This window comes from Nymphaea colorata, chromosome 2 (genome assembly GCF_008831285.2).
Source record: "Nymphaea colorata isolate Beijing-Zhang1983 chromosome 2, ASM883128v2, whole genome shotgun sequence".
NCBI classification, from domain to species: Eukaryota; Viridiplantae; Streptophyta; class Magnoliopsida; order Nymphaeales; family Nymphaeaceae; genus Nymphaea; species Nymphaea colorata.
Window position 1 is genome coordinate 7,390,661 of NC_045139.1, and position 23,881 is coordinate 7,414,541.

Below are 23,881 nucleotides of genomic sequence, written 5' to 3' on the forward strand. Positions count from 1 at the left end.
ACGTCCAATCCACATAACAAAGGCTCAAGTATCACGGACACCTTCTTTGAAATGAATGCTGCATCCTTGCTCTGAATTTATGAGGCCTATCGGTCCAGATGGACGACAGATGTTGATGGCGCGATAATTTCAAACTTTTGATAACGCCTCGTGATATAGCTGCCGAACTAATTCCACCATAACTGCAATAATTTAAAAAGATGGTCATATATAGGAATTGATGAGCTCTTTGACTCCTTTATGAGGTAAGATAAGAGGCTCCTTCACCCTTACTTCCCATCAGACACTAAAGCTCCATTGTCTTCTTCAGTATAAAAATCTGCCCTTCCCTCACATCATACCACTGAAATGCTCCCATTGCTCAAGGAGATCAAGATGGACTTCAAGTTCTTGCTCACTCTTTCAACAATCATAGGCCTTTTCTCTCTACTCAAAACATTGGTGGTGATTCTGAGATGGGTCTGGAGCTCATTCCTTAGGCCCAAAAAGGACCTGAAGAAGTATGGTTCTTGGGCAGTTGTCACAGGTCCTACTGATGGTATAGGGAAGGCTACCACTTTTCAACTGGCTCGCGAGGGCCTGAACTTGGTCCTAATAGGCCGGAACCCTGCCAAGCTGAGCTCGGTCTCTAGCGAAGTGCAGGAACGGTTCACCGGCGTCAAGGTCAGGAGCATTGTATGCGATTTTGCAAAAGATTTGGAGAATGGAATTAAGAGAATAGAACAGGGAATCAAGGATTTGAATGTTGGCATCTTGATCAATAATGTTGGGACTACTTACCCTTTTGCCATGTTCTTACATGAAGTTGATGAGAAGTTGATAGAAAGGGTGATTGGTGTTAATGTGGTGGGAACAACAAAGGTGACTCAGGTGGTTCTTCAAGGAATGGTAGAGAGGAAGAGGGGAGCCATTGTCAACATTGGATCTGGTGCTTCTTCTGTTCTGCCATCTTATCCCCTTGTTACAATATACTCTGCAACCAAAGGGTAAGTCCTCAGTTTCTCTCACTGTTGTCATGCATGATTCAGTTAATCTTCATATTATATAGATATATATATATATATATCCCTTTGCTCTTCCAAGTTGTTAGATTTTTTCTTTTCCAACTCTTAAAGCAGCAGAAAACAGATAAAGGAGTTGGGTATCCTCCCTCTCCCTCTCTCTGTTATGCCAAGAGGTGCACATCTGCGGCTGGCTTCTTTACTTTTGATTTGAAGGTCTTAAGTCTGATCTTCAGGACAGACGTTTTGCAGTAGCAAAATGAAAGGAAGAGTTTAGGAACAACATTAGTGAAATGGCTTCTCGTTGTGCCAAAACCAGAAAATAAAAACAAGATGGTCGTTAGAAGCTTTTCTAAAACAAACTGCTTTCTGCAGGCACCAAAAGTTTCTGTAATTTTCATGGCAGAACTCTGTGATCTCTTTGTCTCAAATCTATTGTCTGACCTTGCAATTTTCTCTCCTTCCGGAAACAGTTCCTACTCCAACCTCTGTGACTATGCCTTCTCGTTAGGCCTACGTCAAGTCAGAGAAACAAAAGAACCAAGACCTAGAATGTCATTATTGCTGGTGCCAAAAGTAAGAGCTCCCACAATAAATGCGAAAATAATGTGCGGCTGGTATGTACATGAGAATAATGTGAGGTCGTTTTTATACGGAAAGCTTCCATTATGGGCAGCGGCATAGCCAAAAATTTTTTGCTGAAGGGTATTAACCGGTCTCTAGCTTAATAGGATGGGTGCTTGGGGAGCACCAACCTAGGTTTAGTGTGGGCACCACATGTGGCTAGACCGAGATTCGCTACTGATTATGGGTGCACCTTGCCGAGATGTGCCTGAACAGGGATCTCTTGTTCTCTATATTCTTGATACTGCCAAACAGGTTTTTCAGGTTTGATTTCATGTTTGCATTTCAACGAAAAAGTGCTTCGAGTTTCATAAAAGAAGACTAGCTAGGTAGGTCTCATAGATAGATTCTATAAACTTTTGACACGATGGATGCATTTTAGAAACCAAAGGCTTGAAGCTTTTAAATATAAGATATTCAGAAATCAGATCGTAGGTCGCCTTAGACATTAGCTACAAGGAAATGAAACACAAATTTACAGCATATTGGATATATTTAGCACAAGGATCCAAGAAAATCACCATGAACCCATTAACTGTGGAAGGTAGTACAACACAAACTGAAGTCGAGCAGGAGCTTTTACATGATCACATGACATTTTCACTTTTCCCTGTATTATCATAAATCTCACCAAAAAAAAAGGGATCTAGATTAGAATCCAAGTAGTGGAGATCGATGTCAAATTAAATTAAATCCAGTAAGATATGGGTCTGGACTTATGCCATGAGATAAAACATAGATTCCAGTAAAAGAAGACAGAAGACTAAAGTAAAGCATAAAGGCCTTGGAGTAACTTAAATTTTGAGAAACATAAAATATATCTCCTTTCTCGTGCAGATCCTGATTTCTGGCCCTACTCGAAGCAATAGAGCATCAGAAACCAAGCTATTTTTGTACAAAGTGCTTCCTCTTTCTTCAGGCCAATCGCATCTCCAAGTGAAGAAAAGAAAATCTTGTTAATTTATCATTCTTATCAGGTGTCAGCGTCTAAAAAACTCGTCCAGTTTAAAGATAAGGTGTCGGCTGAATATTCTTTTTCGTCCTTGTCTCTAAGGGCAAGATAAAAAGCCAAGCAAAATATGAATATGAAATAAAATATGTGACTAAATTATGAAGCAAATTTTACCGGCACTTAGATTAATTAGTATGTTGACACACTTATATTATGCGGACTAATTGTGTCAATAATATATTTGAACACTCTCTCAAAGCCAAGTAAAAACTCAAAAAAGCATTGAAAATTCTAAATTTAGTGCAGAAAGCACTCAAGCTTGCGCCTGTTTCCACGTCTCTTCGTGCAGAATCACACGCTAGCTGTTTTCCTCTACTTACCACTTACCATGTAAGTCTTTTACCAACATCGAACTCTATATCTCTATCTTCTCCAGTTAGGGAAGATCATAGTGACAAGCAAAAAATTCTATATTATTTGATGTTGGATAGGCATTAATGGGTACCATTAAAAATGGTTTACATTAATGTTTAAAAGTTACGGATCATGCAGTACGTGCAACTTATTTTAATATTTAGCACATTAAAAGCATGAGCTTGTTTTGGAATTGTACCCAACAACAAACGATGCCGAAGGTGCTGCAATTAAAGCAGGTGCAACCAGTGGGGGACTCGTCTCCATTATCAGAAAGAAAGGAAGGAAGAAAGAAAAAGAAAATTTCCTTTTAGATAGTCTCTCGGGGTGCACTTTTCTTGGTACCAAAAACAAAGAATTCATGGATGGATTTAAGATACTCACCAACTGAATGGTACGTCACTGTTCGAGTCTATTGGACACATTAATGAGAAGTTAAGCAGGGAGACAGGGGCAGAAGAAGGGGGGTTGGCAGGGACCATGGCCTCTGTCATATTTTTGAAAAAAAAAACATATTTTAAAAATTTTAATTTATTCATGTAAAAATTCTGAAAAACATTGTTAGAGTAAGTATAAATTTATTAGTACATTAATGAAGACACCCATATGAAAATAAAAATAAAAAAACTTTGTGGGGCTACTGTAGGCAACTGTCCATGCCAGACCACATAATCTCCATTATTGCTTTTCAAGCTATCCCACCGAGATGTGGCACACAACGTAAAAAAAAAAAAAATCTGACTTGATTAAGAAAGCATTTGCTACAAGATTTTTGTGGAAAGTAAGTAACTTTATATGTATATATATATTTGAAATCTACGTGACTATTTTTTATTTTGTGTCGCTAAAACTATTAGAAGATGTGTATTTTCAAAGGTCAATAGTTCAACCATGGTTTTAATGACTGAACATAAATTTTGCAACGGTTTTTATAGATACAAAATCCTACTGCAACTATGCGAAACTTCTGTTTAATATCTGCCTCGGTCTAAAACCTATTCTTCCCCACATTATGCCATCTGAAATGCTACCGTTGCTCAAGGAGAGAAAGATGGAGTTCAGGTTCTTGCTCACTCTTTTAACTCTCATAGGCCTTTTCTCTCTATTCAAAGCATTGGTGGCGATTCTGAGATGGCTCTGGGCCTCGTTTCTCAGGCCCAAGAAGGACCTCCGGAGGTATGGTCCATGGGTTGTACTTACAGGCCCTACCGACGGAATAGGGAAGGCCATGGCCTTTAGCTTGACTGGTGAGGGCCTCAACTTGGTCCTACGCCAGAACCCTGCCAAGTTGAGCTCAGTCTCTTGCGAAATCCGGCAACGGTTCGCCGGCGTCCAGATCAAAAGTGTAGTATGCGATTTTGCTGAAGATGTTATAGATGTTTTTCCTGAAAAGAATACTTAAAAAACAATAACCAGTCAAGAACAACTCAAATGGTTTCAAACTTCAAACATTCATATATCCAATAATTACGCAGCTAATGACAGACTTAAGCATCAACATAACATTCTAACAAGCCGATTTCATAACAGAGATTGCATAAAACTGTTGAAAATCAAAATCACTTAAGTGCTAGCACAAGATTGTGATCCCAACACCAACATTGCAGCAATATCTATCAAAAATATGCTAGATAATGCAGACAGAGATGCTTCTGTTTATTAAATTTTATTTTAACTAGTGTTAAAGCAGCAGTAAACAGACAGAGAAGGGATTTGGCATGGATATCCCCTCTATCACCCTTTCAGTTTTATCGGCAGCTGTTCTTCTCCACTTTTAGCCGCTTGACTATTTGGTTGTTACAGCACAGGTTTGGCAGTAGCAAAATGGTGAAAGAAGATGGATTGCCAAAACCAGAATTTTTTCTTTTCCTAATGCCAACTGCTTTTGGAAGTACCAAAAGTTAAAGGCCTCATAACGAAACCGTCAAGATGAATGCATTGCCTGTGTATTCGTTGCTTTGTATGTATGATGGTGATGCAATATATAGTAGAACGCCGTAAACTTCATGAGGAGATCCAAGTTAGTGAAGCAAATTATGGTTGCCTTTGATAGGTTAGAATTTTAGATCTGAAGTCAGCATGAAGGAGGCCATTACTATGGATTAGTTTCTTTACCAGCCTTCTCACCATCCTCCCTGTCTCTGCTGTTCATGGTTTCAAGAAGAAGGGGAAACGACGAGAGGCCGGAGGACCACAGAATGGAATGGCAGGGCAGCTCTCTCTCACTCTGTGTGTGTGTGTGTGTGTGTGTGAGCGAGCGAGCGCGCGAATTCAACCATGCTGGACGATTTCTCTTTGATGATTTCTCTCATATCCTATGGGACGCATATAGCTCGATAGGGAAGGATTTAAACCATTCTCAGTGGTCAAATATTGTCGTATTGGTCGCAGGTACATAGAGAAATTCTCCAGGAGCCTCAGCGTCGAATATAAACCTTATGGGATTGATGTTCAGTGTCAGGTAAGTTGCAACTGATCTTATAAGCTGCAAAATTCTGCATGAATCATTCAATCAGTTTCCATTCATCTAGACTCGATGATTCATTCATAACAAACTCAAATCACAACAGGTTCCATTAATCATTCATTAAATCATCCTTTTGGGACAAGATATATGGAATGGAGCCTTTCCGCTCAATCAAAAGCTATACATGTTAGACCCCTTCGAAAATGCACTTGCCCATCAAAATCCAGTATTATTTTTTACTTGACAGTACATTTTTCAGAAAGAGAACAGTCCATTCCATGAAAGATTTTAACGGGGTTCAGCTAGCAAACTCTTTTCTCGTTTTTCTTCTTATTGTAATGTGTTGTTGAAGGGGCCGGAGAATTTGAGCTACAACTTACATGTATGTGTTTAATTTGGTTGCAGGTTCCTTTCTTTGTGTCGACAAAGATGACGAACATAATGAAAAGAGTCATCACCGACTCTTGAGAAGGGTCGAGAAGACCCAAGAGGCTACAAGCCTCTTCCGTTTTTTTTGTAAGTCGGTGGAAGTCTTCTCTCTTAAGTCGTGCTTGTATAGTGGGTGAAAAGAAAAATAATTAAAAAAGAAAAAATGGAAGCTTCATCCACCGACCTCCTCTCCCTATAAATAGGGATGGAGGGCATAGCGTGTGTGCATGAAAAGTGAGTTGCTCACTTGGTGAGCTTGAGCGTAGTGTGTGAAAAAGTGTGTGTGAGTCTTAGTCTATGTGCTCACTTTGTGAGCTTGTGAGGTGTGTGAGTTGGGTGTGCTCTATTTGTGAGCTTGTGAGTGTTACCTCGTGTGTTCACTTTGTGAGCTCGAGCGTTGCAGTTTCAAGTGTGCGCTGCAAGAGCGTTGGGTGTGTTAACTCACTGCGTGAGTCGAGGTGAGTTTTCTTAAGTCCTCTTTTGTAATATCCAGTTTGATGAATAAATAGTTTGCTTGTTCAAGTATACTTTGCCAAGTTATTATTGAGTATCAGTTTGGACGTCGAGACTCTGTTGGATTTTCTCCGTATAAATTCGAGTTTGTAGTTGAGTTATATTTAGGGCCCGCATTACGTTTTCCAACAAGTGGTATCAGAGCGAGGTTCTGTCCGAAGGCCGATTTATTGGAATAGATATATCCTGAAGTTATGGCGGCATTAGCGGTTGCATTAAACAATATTGAGAAACTTAACAATAACAATTATGGCTATTGGAAATCATGTATGGAGTCGTATTTTCTAGGACAAGAATTATGGGAGATAGTATTGGGATCAGACACTAATATTCCTATCGACGAGGAAGCGAAGAAGAAATGGATGATCAAAGCAGGAAAAGCTTTATTTGCAATTAAGGTATCAATCGAGAAAGATTTATTAGAGCATATACGAGATGCTACGACTCCTAAAGAAGCATGAGATGCTTTTGCAACTCTATTTTCTCGAGCTAATGATGCCCGCCTACAATTGTTAGAAAATGATCTAGCTACATTAACTCAGGGAAGCATGTCGATAGCAGAATATTTTATGAAAGTTAAAAATATCTGTAGAGAGATATCTCAAATTGATCCTGAGTCAAAGATCAGTGAGACCCGTATACGGAGAATACTTATTCACGGACTTCGTCCAGAATTTGGCAGTTTCATAATTGGTGTTCAAGGCTAGCCAGTTCAACCAACTTTGTTGGAGTTAGAAAATCTCTTGATCAATCAAGAAACATTAGCGAAACAAATGGTCGGGCTTTCTCTCAAGGGAAATAATGATGAAGCTTTGTTTAGTAAGGGTCAGAGATCACGATGGCCAGCTAAGCCAGTCATTAGGTCTCCAAGTAGGAACATTGATGACAAGAAAGAGAAAAATGTACAAAAGAAAACAAGAGAAACTACACAGCAGTGGAGACCAAAGGTAAAATGTTTTAGATGTGGGAAATTGGGTCATATTGCTCGTGACTGCACAGAGTGAGAATAAATTAAGGAAATGCAGTCATGATAAGTAAGCAAGATGGGGGAGCTAATGAGACTGTACAGAAAAGTTCGTTTTTGTACTCAATGGAGGTTAAAGAGGATGTTAAACAAGAAAGATGCAATTCCGCCCATATAAAACCTCCAAAAGAAAAAGAAGAGAAGATCAATTATCAAACTGATTGGATAATTGATTCTGGATGCTCAAATCATATGACTGGTGATGAAAACAAGTTTGTAAGTCTAAAAGAATATGATGGAAATCGAGTTGTTGTTACTGCTAACAACACAAAGCTCCCAGTGGCACATATTGGAGAAGCAGAGATTATAGCCAACTTCGGTAAAGACCGGATTTTACGGAACGTTTACCATGTTCTAGGAATGACAAAGAATTTGTTGTCTGTGCCACAACTTACAGCTTTAGGGCACTATGTTGTGTTCGGCCCAAATGATGTAAAAGTTTATAAGGATGCAGATGTTCAAGGAACTCCCATGTTTGAAGGAAGGAAAGTTGAGTCAATATATGTCTTGTCAGCAGAAACAGCATATATTGACAAAGCAAAGAAGCATGACACTGCAGATATCTGGCATGAGAGACTCGCTCATGTTGGATACAACAAACTTCGGGAGATGTCTAATAAGGGACAGTTGATTGGTCTGCCCAAGCTTGAGGTACGAACAGATAAAGTATGCCCAGGATGTCAGTATGGAAAGGCGCACAGGAGGCCATACAAAGAATCAAAATATAGAGCTAAAGCGCCATTCGAACTTGTGCATTCAGATGTATTCGGCAAAGTACCAGACCCATTAGTTGGAGGTAAGTGGTATTTTATCACTTTTATTGATGATTTTTCGAGATATACTTGGGTCTATTTTATGAAAGAAAAGTCTGAAGCACTTGAAAAATTTAAGGAGTTTCACCAGATGGTGAAAAAAGAACTTGGGCATAGAATTCGGTGTCTACGAACTGATAATGGTGGCGAATATACATCAGACATGTTTATGACATACTTGAGGCAGCATGGTATTCGTAGGCAATTCACATGTGCCTATACGCCACAACAAAATGGAGTGGCAGAAAGAAAAAATCGTCACATAGCAGAAACATGTCGAAGCATGATGCATGCAAAGAACATGCCACCAAGATTTTGGGCCGAGTGTGTCAGCACCGCTGTACACGTAATCAATCGATTACCAATGCCGAGATTTAATTTTAAGTCTCCATATGAAATGCTACATAAAAAGAAACCATCTGTGAGTTATTTTAGAGTATTTGGTTGTGTTTGTTATGTTTTTATATCTGAGCAGCACAGGACTAAGTTCGACAAAAAGGCACAGAGGTGTGTCTTTGTTGGATATGACCCATATCGGAAAGGATGGAGATGCGCTAATCCTAGCACTGGACAAGTCTATGTCTCTCGCAACATCATTTTCGATGAAGCATCATCGTGGTGGTCAGAAGAGAAGAAGACGCTTCCAGACTCTTCAGTTCTTGAGAGAGATGTTCAAAATAAAATACAATTTGAGATAAATCAAGGAGAGCCTGAGCTTGAAGATACAGAAGCAAGACGACCTGATAAACAGGTCCAAATGTCTGAACATAGTTCAAGACAAGAAGGACGAGCAGATCCATGGAGAACAGGAGTAAGTCCAATCCAACAAAAAACTGCAGAAGAAGAAAGACCATCACAACTTGAAGAGCCAGAAGAAGCACCAATAGCACTAAGAAGATCAACAAGAATACGAAAACCAAATCCAAAATATACAGATGCAGACTGTGCTATCATGGAGGAGATCGACCCAGCTTCTTTTGAAGAAGCAAAAGATGTTGAAAAATGGCATGCAGCATTGGAGCGTAACGAGACTCGAGAACTCATACGAAAAGCTTACCAGTGCAAACATTTACCAAGCTTGAAGAATGTTAAGAGTCATGAGTCGAGAGTCGGTAATGAGGGGGAGATTGAAAAGAGTCATCACCGACTCTTGAGAAGGGTCGAGAAGACCCAAGAGGCTACAAGCCTCTTCCGTTTTTTTTGTAAGTCGGTGGAAGTCTCCTCTCTTAAGTCGGTGCTTGTATAGTCGGTGAAAAGAAAAATAATTAAAAAAGAAAAAATGGAAAACAGTGGAAGCTTCATCCACCGACCTCCTCTCCCTATAAATAGGGATGGAGGGCATAGCGTGTGTGCATGAAAAGTGAGTTGCTCACTTGGTGAGCTTGAGCGTAGTGTGTGAAAAAGTGTGTGTGAGTCTTAGTCTATGTGCTCACTTTGTGAGCTTGTGAGGTGTGTGAGTTGGGTGTGCTCTATTTGTGAGCTTGTGAGTGTTACCTCGTGTGTTCACTTCGTGAGCTCAAGTGTTGCAGTTTCAAGTGTGCGCTGCAAGAGCGTTGGGTGTGTTAGCTCACTGCGTGAGTCGATGTGAGTTTTCTTAAGTCCTCTTTTGTAATATCCAGTTTGATGAATAAATAGTTTGCTTGTTCAAGTATACTTTGCCAAGTTATTATTGAGTATCAGTTTGGACGTCGAGACTCTGTTGGATTTTCTCCGTATAAATTCGAGTTTGTAGCTGAGTTATATTTAGGGTCCGCATTACGTTTTCCTACACATAAAGCCTTCCCTCTTCGCTCCCACAGCAGAGAAGTACGCAGGGTGGTGCCTGCGCTGGGTGGGGCACGACGCCGTCTGTGTTCCTTACTGGACTCACTCCGTCCAATCGCTTGCTGCTCGCTTTCTGCCTGATGCCTTTCTAGATTGGTGGTTCCTTCGCTACTTTCTTGTCGTACGAGAGAAGGCCATGAAGAAGCGGCTCTCCTCCAAGGAATCCTGACACTATTCTCCAATCAGTTCGAGAGAGGTGGTCTAAGCAATACTATTTGGTTATTACTATTAACGTTAGTATTATTATTGTTATTAGCGACAGTAGTATCGTTATCTTGACTGGGCCTTAGACAAATTCCTCTCTTAACAAACTGTCATAACTTTTTCCCTTTTTGCTTGTGATTTTTTTTGTTAATTTTGACAGTTTTAAACATGATAACCACATCAAAAAAAAGTGCAATAACCTTGCCATCTAATGAGGGCCATTCATTTGAGTTCATCTTAATTAGATAAATGGTTAACATGGAGAAAAAAGTGAGAAAGAATACTAGATGATAAAAATACTCGTCACTTTTTCCTCTTTGTTTTTTTCTTAGTCATTCATAATCATGGATCAGGCGACTCTCATTAAATAGCAGGATGACTTTAAAAAGCTAAAGTCACAATTCATTTTTTATATATATGTACCGGTTGTAGAATGACTAACAATGAAACACAGGTTGTTGGATCCATATCATAAATTACATTATAAGCCATTTTTAATCGTGATTGGTTTCCAAAAACATTTTTAACCAATACATGTGTGCATCAAAAACATGTGTTTTTTATATCATGAGGGACGTAGTATAGTTGGTGGGGCCGATAGGTCAATGAAAACTCGGTCATCAGGGAATAACCATAACTTCACTAAAGTCCGAAAACAACCTTGAACATTTTTTATTTTGTATGTGCCAAATAAAGAGAGAGGGAGAGAGAGAGAAAGAGAGAAAAACCAATTTCATTTTTCAATATTTTGTACGTGCCAAAACCTTCACAATGATTATTTTTATAAAAAAGCATATTTTTCCATTACGAAAATGAGAATCTAAAAAGATTAAGAATCAAACCCAGGAAATGTTTTATATCGTAAAATATTTTCTTATGCGACATAAAAACATAATCTGCTTGTAATTTTAAATATTTCTGAACATGGATATCGCATCTACAGAATCATATATTTATAGAAAATAGTAAAAATATATTAATAGTCCAACAAGGGCTGGTACTTCCTACTCATATCTATCTGAATATTCCTAGTCCGGTCTCTCTGTAAACAGGATCCAAATTATAGTATATTGACCAATTTATTATCTGAACCCCTTGATAAAATTCAAACTTGATTCAAAAGTGCCCCGTTATATATCATATTCAAACTTGCTGAAAATTCAAGAACAAGGTAAATTATTTCAAATTAGATACAAGAAGAAGAATGTATACCTAGAGCAAGGGTGGTCCCAGAATTTTTTTTTTTTTTCATAGAGCATTGAATATATAGTTAAAAAAAATCTAAATTGACCATAGGACAGGAACTCGATTCCCTAACCCACATAACTACACCTAACTTCACTCAAGTTTCGGCACTGAAGTCATAATTTCAAAGAGTAGGACGCCCCATGCCTTGTTCCTTGACGCAGATTATTTTTGGAGTACCTGGCTAGATGCATCAATCATCTCTTTAAGAAGGGTCTCTAGAAATTAAAGGTGTCAGAGCCGTGGCAAAATGGCAGATCTATGACAAGAGGGCTGGCAGCCAGGCTCATTATATTTGATTCAGTGGCCACAACTTGATTGAACCAAACTGCCATTGATGCCAACTAATACCCACCACATTATATATATATATATATATATATATATATATATATATATATATATATATATATATATATATATATATATATATATATATATATATATATATATATATATATATATATATATATATATATATATATAGTTGAGAGGAAAAAAAAGTATGAACTAATATGGGATGACAAAAATACTTGTCAAGTTTTCTTTCAACCATCTATTAGAATGGACCATATGACACTCATAAGTGAGTTGAGTGACTTTTACCTAGCAAATTTCTCGGCTGCTAGGCATCATTTTTATTTTTTTTAATTAAAAAAATTAGATTAATGTATAGGAGAAAACAAAGGGATCAAGTAAGACAACACAAAGACAAATAGTACAGATATGGGAAAAACACGTTTATCAATCATGGAAGTTTATAACTTGTTTGCCATATGAAAAAGTTTATAGATGTTCCATGAATCTAACTTAAAATTTTGTGTAGATTCATAAAGCACTAATGAATGTGTTGCATGAATCTGTCCTAACTTTCAAACCATATTCATTGAACAGTTACATACCGTTTCATTTGCCAAATATGTTCTTAGAGATCAGAAGAGAGGTGGTTTGAGACAATTTTTAAGATGTAGCTTGTAAAAATTTTCTCTTGTTTGGAAGGATAAGAAAAGTTTTGACATTTCTTCACTTTTTCCACTTTTATCTTAATTAGGTAATATTGTTGCTCCCAACATCATTTTCTACTGAGAAATGTGGCCACCTGGTTAATCTTTTCAAGGCATATTCAAGTTGGGTTGAGAGATCTATGCTTTCACGGGTGGAGCCATAAATTTTTCATGATGCGGATTGAATTAAACTTTCTAAATTTTGACTATGGAGGAAATATCATTTTTCAAAATTTTTATATAAAACAAGTGAATTTTTTAAAAATTTATATGTAAATTTTTTTAAAAAAATTTTTTTTTTTTGAGGTAGGGCCAGGACCCAAGCAGGCCCTACTTTCGCTCTGTCCTTGTACCCTCTATGTGTTCAATTTAAGGTGAGAAATTTCTCTCGGGCATGGTATCCTTTCTGTATGAAGATAGACCAACCGCACATCAAGTACATATTCAATAAATTGTGTCATTCCTGGATGAAGTATGCCACATATATATATATGCTACTTTAATCATTTTATGACAAAATACCATAGAAGCATTTAAGGGGAACATGTACGTTAATCAAAATTCTTGTACATTAATTTAGAACTAACTCAATCGGAATTTTTTTTTTCATAAATTGTGGGTCAATAGTTTGAGGTTGCTTTTTCGAGGATGTTTACGATTTGTAGTTGGGTTGGATATACAGATTGGATTAGTTCAATCTCTTACGAATCATGTGATCTGAGACTTTGGCAGGTGGAAGTAGAGAAGAAAGTGGAAGTCCAAGTAAACAATGTCGTTCGGGATCCTCACGATTTTAGCTATAGTGGCAAATCCACATTGTTTAATTAGTTCCGTCTTCATCCTTATCTCCATTGCTGGGGTGACTTGTTGGTTAAAGGCATTCTACATGAGACAATGTAATTTTCCAATCACTTGATTCCGTGCGTTAGTTTGTATTTCCACCGTTACAGTTGCAATGCCTTGACAAACAATTTGCTTCGCTCTACTTTCAACTTCCTTTTCCATTGCAAATTGCATTAAATTTTATATACCAGCATGATTAATGACAAAAATACCCTTATTTAAAATTAAAAAAAAAAAACTTTTTATAAGGACAAAAAAATCCAAAAATGTGAAAATAATGAAAATGATATTTCTTTTTCAATAATTTAAAAAAATGTCACCCTTTTTCCTTTCTAAGCACACAACCCTGTCGTGTTGAAGACGGCTTTGATAGTTGAGGCGGAACCGCTGGCTAATTATTATTGAAAGGAAAAAAAATCCCACTATACCAATTGTTCCTCTCAGGCGACTTCTTTTAAAGAAGCCATTTCTTTATCTAGCTACATCACCTGGTCCCTTAAATGTTCAGTGCTGACAAAGTACAAAGAAAATTTAATTAGATTTTTTGTAACTTTTTAGTATCAATTTTTTATCTTTCTAAAAAGATTTTCTTTGTTTATTGACCAAGGATATTTTGGTCATTTTATACCCTAGTGCACAACTCCAAGGGTGCATGTAACCAGGCTTCAGAACTAAGAGCAAGATACTGGTTATGTAACAGAGAGTTCATCGTTATTTCCGGTTGCCTTATGTTCCTGCTATTTGTGGCGCTATTTGTGACGCGCTTTCATCAATTTCCCTTCGCAGTAACGTGGTTGAAATCGCCTTGGCCTTGGAGGCAGAATCCTTGGCTAATTATTAATGACGGCATTTAAAATTCCTCTACCAACTGTACCTTTCACACGGTTTCTTTTGTAAGGAAACCACTGTATATCTAACTACATCACCTAGTCGATCCTCTAAATGTTCAGAGTTGTCAAAGTACATAGAAAATTAAATAAATTTAAAGCGAACTAAAGTGGCGGAGCATAAGCTTGAGCGAAATACTGGTTATATAACAGAGACTTCGTCATTAGTTCAAGTTGCCTTCTGTTGCACATCAATTTCCTTAGAAACCAGAATGGTGTTGCAAATATTGCTCATTTTTTGCACTATTCTCGGCCTTCTGCACATTTGCTGAGCTCTTATGGAGTTTGTAAGGCAGGCGAAGCCACTCCTTTCTACTTTGCCCTTAGGGTAATGCTGCTTCGGGATTTTGGTAGTCTTAATAACCAAATCTAATATATTCTTGAGACGTGCTTTTTTTTCAGTTTCTTTTTCCATCTCAAAAACGTGGTGGAAAGGTTGGTGAGGAAGAACTACATGTTAATTCTTAATGTAGGAAAGGAAATCCCTCTCTCTACCTACTGTACGTTTCAGGTTTTCGCGCCATTTCTTTTAATGACTACTGCAGGACTAGCTACATCACCTAGTCCCTTAAATGTTCATAGCTGTCAAAGCACAAAGAAAATTAAATAAATTCAAAGCGCACTAAAGTGGTGGTGGTCCGATATTGGTTATGTAACAGAGAGTTCGTCATTTCTTTTGGTTGCGTTGTATTGCTCATCAATTTCCTTAGAAACCAAGTTGCTCATTCTTTCCACTATTCTTGGCCTTCTGCACATTTGCTGGGCTCTTATGGAGTTTGCAAGGTGGGCTTGGGAGTCTTTTAGATGCGAAGTCACCCTTTTATGCTTATCTTTTAATATTTAGGGCTGCTTCGAGATTTCAGTGATGATTTTATGATACATCTTTTAACTCGATTATTATTCATGTCACTATTTACAATATAAAAGAATAATGCCCACAAAAATCAAATTAAGAACGTGTTGAAAAATAGGACTCATATCCAGCGCTACCCTTTGATCGATGGTGTCGTTATCTGCAATCAGTGGGGAGCTCAGGCTTGATAATTGGCCATAAAACAAGACGAAAATGACTAGAGCAAATAGAAGCATCAAAGAAGGAAACGACACGTTTGAGAAATTTGGAAAATCTTTCATAGGAAGAACATGAAAAAGTGGGGGGTTAACGGGAATTTGATAAGAGATTTCTGTAACACAATGAGATCTACAATATACATGAAATCTGTCTAATCACAACCAGTCTCGTGAATTACAAAAAGATTTCAGCAACGTTAGAAAACAGATTGCGTTACGGATACATAGCCACGGGAACACTTTTATAACATGGGGCGCTTGTTGTGCCATAAAAACATGACCAAGTCAATACTTCGACAATGTAGGAAATGTTGTCGTATAGAGAGAAAGCTATGCCCAACTATGACGCAATTTCCTTGTGTGTTGAGTGAAGCGCCATGAGTAGAGAGAAAAACCTATTGATGTCTTTCTAATCTTATCAACTTTGGGATCTTCCCCAAACAAAACCATTTGATTAGTCTTATGGTGGCTCAACTCATGTTTAGAGAAGTTCAATGCAAGTTAAGGACTTCATTATATCCTATTTGAATCAGATATTCAACCGAATCACTCCGAAAAAATCGGATCTAGAACAAAATTAATATTTATTAAAAAATTAGATTGGATTAAGATTTAAGGAATGACATCCAGTCAATTCAAATATGCATAAATATCTAATTGGATTCAAATTGAATTTAGTTTTAAATAAAAAACATATTTTGAATGCTCTTATATTTTGAAAATTGGCTAGATTCAGTTCAAAATGTAGATTCGGATTCAGACATGAATGTAAAGATATGATTGAGATCAAATTCAGATTATGAAATCAGATTTCAAATTCAGATTCAGGTATAATTTTTCTTCATTCGTATTCGAATCATAGTATTTGAATATCCAAAAAAATAGATATAGTTAAAATTATATTTGATTGGAAGCTCTGAATATCTAAAAATACATATATTGTTAAAAGTATATTTGGTTCAAATCTGATCTGTTTGACTTCCCTAACACAAACTATCATGTAACACAAACTATCATGGATCCAATCGACAACCCAATGTGGGGCACTAATTGCAACAAGACTAATTTAGTCATCTATCATACAGGAAAGCAAATTAAAGCAGATGGAACAGATGGAGATATAAGGCCCAATGATGCATAATACGAATTCAAATCCTTGTAGCAAGTCCGTTGACCAACGCAGTGGATATCAACTATTCCCTTGCATGAGACATGCACAGTCACCAAATCACCATTATGAACATCAATTATATACATTATTGGTACGAAGGCAATGACGTCATCATCCAGGCGAACAGCAAGTGCGTGGACCAGGACGTGAGGGGCGGGGCTTGTATTAATAAAGGTTTTTACTTCAACATTTTCATCTCAGTTAAGACTTAAGACATCTATGGTTTGCACTTGGTGTTGATCTGAACACGAGCTTAGTTTGGCCCTATGAATTGTGGCGTTATGTTTGAGAGTTCCGGATTTGGGCCACAGATGAAAGTGGAAGTCCAAGGCAAAGTGATAGAAATTGGTCACTAACAGTTTATTTAAAGAAAAGAAAAAGAATCGGTTAAAAAGGTTGTAAAACAACAATTCGGGGTCAAACATCTTCTTCATTTGCTAATTTGTGGCTAAGATTAAGACGCGCATCAGTAGCTAGTGTTAAGAATCATGGAAGAATAATAGAAAATAAAATCAAGACTCAAATTTTAACGTGGTACGGCATCAAAGCCTACGTCCACGAAAACAGAGGAAGCTCTGTTTTTTGTCTCTCTTTCATAAATTCTCACAAACATATAACGTGGGATTCATCTCCTTATATGGATTACAGCCCCTTCTATCAAAACAGAACCCAACGACCAAAAGATCCCTGGAAATCAGGGAATTACATAAAACAAGGCAACAACATTTATCAAGAAAGGAAAGACGAGATTGGCAGAATAAGATTGATGCCAATCTCGTTTTGATATCAACATTAACCGTTGAGGATTTCTTTCCAAAGAATAAGAATGATGTCAATCTCGTTTTGATGTCAACATTAACCGTTGAGGATTTCTTTCCAAAGAATTTGCTGAAGATTTCTTTTCATGGTAGAGACGATGACAGGCTTCCTTCAAGATGCGCTAACAAACTCCCCCTCAAGTTGGTAGGCAGACATCAGTCTGCCCCAACTTGTCCATAATCGTCATATGCCTTTCTTTCCCCAAACTTTTTGTGAAGATGTCAGCTAGTTGGTATTCACTTTTGACGTGAGAAGTTGTGATGGTGCCATCTTGGATTTTTTTTCGAACAAAATGGCAGTCAACTTCGATATGTTTGGTTCGTTCATGAAATACGGGGTTCGCGCCAATATGAATAGCAGCCATGTTGTCACACTTAAGTTCCATGGGAGAGTCAATTTCAACCTTCATGTCCTTAAGAAGGGACTTAAGCCAAATTAATTCACATGTACATATAGCCATGGCGCGGTATTCAGCCTCAGCACTGGATCGAGCTACAACGGCTTGCTTTTTACTTCGCCAAGTGATCAAGTTTCTTCCAATAAATGTACAGAAGCCTGATGTTGATCGTCTGTCATTTGGGTCTCCAGCCCAATCTGCATCACAATAGCCAAGAAGATGATGAGGTTGATCTCGTCGCATTAGAATTCCCTTTCCTGGTGTCCCCTTTAGATACCTAAGGATCCGATGAGCTGCTTCAACATGATGGGATCTTGGCTGGTGCATGAATTGGCTAATTACACTAACAGCATACATGATGTCAGGCCGTGTGACAGTCAAATATATAAGTTTTCCAACTAGTTTTTGAAAACTTTCTTTGTTTTTGACAATATCACCATCTTCTTTCCTTAGTTTGCAGTTCATCTCAAGAGGGGTATTTGCAGGCTTGGCTCCAAGATATCCGGTGTCTTTCAGTAGATCAATTATGTATTTGCGTTGACATATAAAAACTCCTTTGTCTGAGTGAGCCACTTCTATTCCAAGGAAGTACCGCAAGAGACCAAGGTCTTTGATTTCAAACTCACTATTTAAAAATTTCTTTATAGACTGCATGATCTCATAATCATCTCCAGTAATAATAATATCATCCACGTACACTAGGAAGATGGTTACCTTGGTTTTTCTAGTGAATGTGAACATGGTGTAATCGACCGAACTTTGCTGAAATCCATACTTGATGAGTGCTGTCCTTAAACGAGCGAACCAGGTACGAGATGATTGCTTTAATCCATAGGGAGCTTTCCTTAGTTTGCAAACCTGTCCAGGTTGGCAGTTAATTCCATGGGGGGCTTTCATGTAGACTTCTTCTTCTAATTCGCCATGGAGAAAAGCATTTTTTACGTCAAGTTGAAGGAGTTTCCATCTTTTTGTAGAGGCGACTGCAAGAAGCGTCCTAACCGTGTTCATCTTTGCGACTGGTGCAAAAGTTTCATTGTAATCGATTCCTTCTGTCTGAGTAAAGCCCTTTGCAACGAGGCGCGCCTTATATCGCTCCACTTCTCCATTGCTCTTGAACTTTATTTTGTAGATCCATTGGCATCCTACCAATTTTTTTCCATCTGGTAGAGGAACAAGATCCCAAGTATGATTCTTTTCAAGTGCCTTGATTTCTTCTCCCATGGCTGCCCTCCATCGTAAATCTGCATTCGCTTCATTAAAGTTTCTTGGCTCTTGATGCCCATAAGTTGCAAAGATATATGACTTGTAGTTGTGAGAGAGAGCTTCAAATGAGAGATAACTTTGTATTGAATGAATATTATCAGCAGATAAGTAAGTATAGTAATCACTTAACTTGGATGGAGGCCGAGTTACTCTAGAAGAACGTCTTAGATCTGTTTGAGGTTCGACGATGGTGGTGGCTTCGCCTTCTTCCAAAGTAGTACTTTCAGGGCTGTTGTTGTCATTGGGAAAGTGGGTCGTCCCTGTTTGACTAGGAGATGTTTGATTCTCGAAAATGTCTGCCAGGGGTCGAGGAACATCTTCAGCACTGTTTTCAGCAGAATTTTTATTATTTCCCCCCCCCCCTGTATGCAACTGTCAAAGAAGTGTTCATTTTCATAGAACTTTACGTCCCTGGAAACAATCATGCGTTTAGAGAGCGGATCAAAACAACGATACCCTCTCTTATTGCTAGAGTATCCCAAGAAGATACACTTGATGGCACGACTCTGAAGTTTATTTCTAAATTTCTCTTGTACATGTACGTAACATTTGCACCCAAATATCCTGAGGTGTTTGAGTGAGGGAGGTTTGCTGAGAAGACATTCAAGAGGAATTTTTCCATTGATGCTGGAATTTGGGACACGATTGGATATATAACACGCTGTCCCTATGGCTTCGCTCCAAAATATAGGGGGGACATTCATGTGCATCATAAGAGCCCGAGCTATATTTAGAAGTTGCCGATTTTTCCTTTCTGCTGTGCCGTTTTGCTGAGGTGTCCCGGCGCATGTATATTGAGGTTGTATCCCATGTTTCCTCATAAAGTTATTCAATGTATCATTAACATATTCACCACCATTGTCAGAGCGAAGCATTTTAATCTTAGCACCATATTGAGTAAGAATGAAGACATAGAATTCTTCAAAGATATTTGACACCTCACTTTTATTTTTGAGAAAATAAATCCAAGTTAAACGAGTCATATCATCGACGAAAGAGACATAATACTTAAAACCTGCATGAGAGTCTTCTGGAGCAGGTCCCCAAACATCCGAGTGGATTAGATCAAAAGGTTTTCCAGACCTTTCATGAGTGGGCTGAAAAGGAAGGCGTGTAAACTTTGCAAATTCGCATGCATCACACGCTTTATTATCTTCAATAATGAGGGAAGGAATAAGACGACTGAGATTCCGATCGCATATGTGTCCTAATCGAGCATGCCAAATTTGATATTCCATCCTTTGAGTTGATCTTGATTTTGTGAAGAGACTCAAACTGTTGGTGTCCACAATGTAGAGATCGCCATGGCGTCGGCCTTTACCAATCACTTTCTTCGTGCTCGGGTCCTGAAATGTTACGTCCTTCTTGGAGAAAATAACAAGACAATCATAATCTTGTGTGATTTTGCTAACAGACATAAGATTAACAGCGAGCTTGGGAACTAGTAAAGTAGAGCCACTATGCTTCTCAAAAAATGCTGTTTTCCCAATGCCGACAACTTCTATAGATGACCCATCAGTAGAAAAAACAGTGCGATAAAAATCCTTATTTAGATTGGCAAGTCTTGTGGGATCATTAGTCATGTGATCAGTAGCGCCAGAATCAACTATCCAAGACTTATTATCAGTGGCAGTCAACAGGGCATAAGGCTTACCTTCAGAGGCATCACCCACTGGTTGGGAGGATACTAAATTTGTTTTTGCGAATTTCTGAAAGAACGTTTCCAGGTCCTCTTTGGTGACAAAGTTTGCAAGGTTAACGTCTTTGTCTAGAATTGAAGAAGACCCCTTTTCCTTCCCTGGCCGTCCCACGAGTTCCCAGCAGCGGTCACGCGTGTGGCCCAATTTCCTGCAGTGAGTACACTTAAGTTTGCTGCGAGTTTTTTGTGTGTTCGAATGGTACCTTTGCACGCCTTGAATGGTGCCCGATTGTGAGAGGCATGCCATTTTTTCTTGGCTGTCTCCCATGGAATCCACTTTAGGAGGGATGCTCATTACACGTCGCCTTGACACCTCTCTTTGAATCATTTGGCAGACTGCATTAAATTTGGGCAGCGGCATAGTGTTGAGGATTTGGGTCCTTAAGGAATCATAGTCCTCACTTAACCCGGCGAGAATCTTGAAAATTTGATCTTCTTCGAATCGCTGCTTATAAATGGCTGGATCAGAAGTAGCAGGCCGATATTGGAGGAGCTCATCATATAAGCTTCTCAGTTTTCCAATGTACCGTTGCACATCTTGATCATGGAGGGTGAGAGTGGCAATTTCGCATTGTATTTGATATACACGAGCAAGATTATTTTGCTCACTATACAGTTCATTCAGAGCCTCCCATATTCCGTGCGCGGTATCTTGGTATGTGAAAAGATTTGCTATGGCTGGTTCCATAGAGTTGAGCAGCCACGCCATAACCATGTCGTTCTCAGCCTCCCACTCATCATATTTGGGATCAGTAGTGGCTGGAACTTGGATTTTTCCATTAATGTATCCAGCCTTTGATCTTCCACTAAGGAACAAGCGAGCAGCCTTCGCCCAACTCAAGTAGTTAGCACCATTGAGTGGGGTGGAGGTAATTTTCAGAGTGTTATGTTCGGTGGACTTAGCTCCATTGGATGCTTCGTCTCTAGCAGCGTTAGCCATGATATTGAAGCAATGGAAAAAGAGAAGATCACACCTTGAAAGGCTTGTCTAGCGAGTCTTGCTCCCTTGTGACAGCAACTGCACGACTTGAGAAATACCGACGTTCTGGACAGATCGCCAAACATTCATCGCTCTGATACCATGTTAAGAATCATGGAAGAATAATAGAAAATAAAATCAAGACTCAAATTTTAACGTGGTTCGGCATCAAAGCCTACATCCACGAAAACAGAGGAAGCTCTGTTTTTTGTCTCTCTTTCATAAATTCTCACCCACAGATAACGTGGGATTCATCTCCTTATATGGATTACAGCCCCTTCTATCAAAACAGAACCCAACGACCAAAAGATCCCTGGAAATCAGAGAATTACATAAAACAAGGCAACAACATTTATCAAGAAAGGAAAGACGAGATTGGCAGAATAAGATTGATGCCAATCTCGTTTTGATATCAACATTAACCGTTGAGGATTTCTTTCCAAAGAATAAGAATGATGTCAATCTCGTTTTGATGTCAACATTAACCGTTGAGGATTTCTTTCCAAAGAATTTGCTGAAGATTTCTTTTCATGGTAGAGACGATGACAGGCTTCCTTCAAGATGCGCTAACAGCTAGCCTTCATGGGTTCCATGCATGGAAGTAGAACCACGAGACGTACCTTTCATCGGTTTCGTTTTCCATCTCAATTAATAATAGATTTGGATGCTGTTGCTTATTAATGAAAGAAATTGAAATCCAACTATCAATTACTTCTTATTTTTTAAAAGAAGTCGTAGGTCACATGGAACGCCGGCTTTCTAAATCTGGCCACCTGCTTCATCAAGTGCCACAAATATTCACAACTTTCAGTGAACTAAATTGAAAAGCTAGTCAATTAAAGTGGCAGTGCTACGTAGCTTGACAGAGATACAGCTTATGTAAGAGAGAGCTCTTTCCTGGTATCCTTCAGTGCTTTCTGAATTTCCTTCCAAGCCAACATGGTGTTCCAAACGTTTGTCCTCCTTTCCACAGTTCTCGACCTTCTGTACATTTGCAGAGCTCTCATGGAGCTTGCATGGTGGGTTTGGGACTCGTTTCTAAGGCCAATGAGAAATCTGAAGGAGTATGGCCCGTGGGCCATTGTGACGGGTCCTACTGATGGAATAGGGAAGGAAAGCAATCGCTTGGCTCGCTACCACGGCCTCAACTTGGTTCTTGTGGGTCGCAACCCCTCAAAGCTAAGCTTGGTTTCCACTGAGATACTAAAGATGAACAGATCCATAGAAGTAAGGAGAATCGAGGTCGATCTAGAAGGCGACATCAACGAGGGAATGGAGAAGATCAGGGAAGGGATCGAGGGCTTGGATATTGGTATTTGGATTAACAACGCAGGCACTGGTTATCCATATGCAACGTTCCTGCATGAGGCGGATGAAGAGTTGGTAGCGAGAATATCAGAGTGAATGTGGAGTTCACCACTAGGCTCACCCACCTCGTGCTCCCTGCGATGGTGAAGAAGAATAAGGGAGCCATTGTAAACATAGGCTCTGCTGCAGGATCTCTTCTGCCTGCCAGTCCTCTCGCTACCATCCACTCAGCGACAAAAGCGTAAGCCTAATTCTTCTTTTTCCTTCACTTCAAATTCCATTAAGATTCACTGCCACTCACGGTTATATTATGCCAAAGATGTTTTGCTTTGTATAACTTTGAAAGGTATCAGGGGCCCAGGACCATTTGGCATAAAGTGCAAATCTTGTAAATGGCGTTTGATAAGAAAAAACAGTGTTCTTGGATATATATATATATATATATATATATATATATAGCTACGAAACTGTTTTTGGATTTTGGAAAGACATCCATGTATAATTACACTTTACACCATACATGTTTAATGGAACAAGTACCTAATATTTTTGAAACACAGTAATTATATGAACATGTATTCCAAAAAAAGTAATATTTTTCTTACTAAGCACCTTCTTAGAGATTTGATTTGCAGGGATATATATGGTTTTAGCTAGGTTTCTATATTTTTTGGCACACCAAATTAATCTGACTGAATCCTGTTCCTAATTATGTATTTAATTATTTTGGTCTCTTCATGGTAGTTGAGTATTTGTCATTGTTCTTTATGCTTAACAAATCAAGCATGTGCATACGTAGGCTCATATCCATATAATTGAAGCTTCATTGCTGTAGAGCAATTACTTCGACAACTTTGCCCCCTAATCACCGTATCCACCAAGTAATGCTTTAAAGCAATAAGCCCCTATGCACCAAAACTATGGGGATTTA

General features: G+C 38.6%; 2 protein-coding genes across 2 annotated transcripts; both read left to right on the forward strand.

The window, feature by feature from the left end:
• The first annotated feature begins 271 nt into the window (after positions 1-271).
• LOC116248417 (very-long-chain 3-oxoacyl-CoA reductase 1-like) lies at positions 272-6,414 on the forward strand. Its single transcript, XM_031621190.2, has 3 exons — positions 272-986; positions 5,383-5,452; positions 5,864-6,414. The coding sequence occupies exons 1-3, from the start codon at positions 349-351 to the stop codon at positions 5,924-5,926; spliced, it is 771 nt and encodes a 256-aa protein (XP_031477050.1). The 5' UTR covers positions 272-348; the 3' UTR covers positions 5,927-6,414.
• A 16,167-nt stretch (positions 6,415-22,581) lies between these two features.
• On the forward strand, positions 22,582-23,046 carry LOC116247398 (very-long-chain 3-oxoacyl-CoA reductase 1-like). Its single transcript, XM_050075796.1, has one exon. The coding sequence runs from the start codon at positions 22,582-22,584 to the stop codon at positions 23,044-23,046; it is 465 nt and encodes a 154-aa protein (XP_049931753.1).
• Positions 23,047-23,881: the final 835 nt, after the last annotated feature.

Coding starts and splice junctions, on each gene's coding strand:
- LOC116247398 (XM_050075796.1), top strand. CDS start 22,582: ATGGTGTTCCAAACGTTTGTCCTCCTTTCCACAGTTCTCGACCTTCTG.
- LOC116248417 (XM_031621190.2), top strand. CDS start 349: ATGCTCCCATTGCTCAAGGAGATCAAGATGGACTTCAAGTTCTTGCTC. Junction 987..5,382: donor ATATACTCTGCAACCAAAGG/GTAAGTCCTCAG, acceptor TATTGGTCGCAG/GTACATAGAGAAATTCTCCA. Junction 5,453..5,863: donor GGATTGATGTTCAGTGTCAG/GTAAGTTGCAAC, acceptor ATTTGGTTGCAG/GTTCCTTTCTTTGTGTCGAC.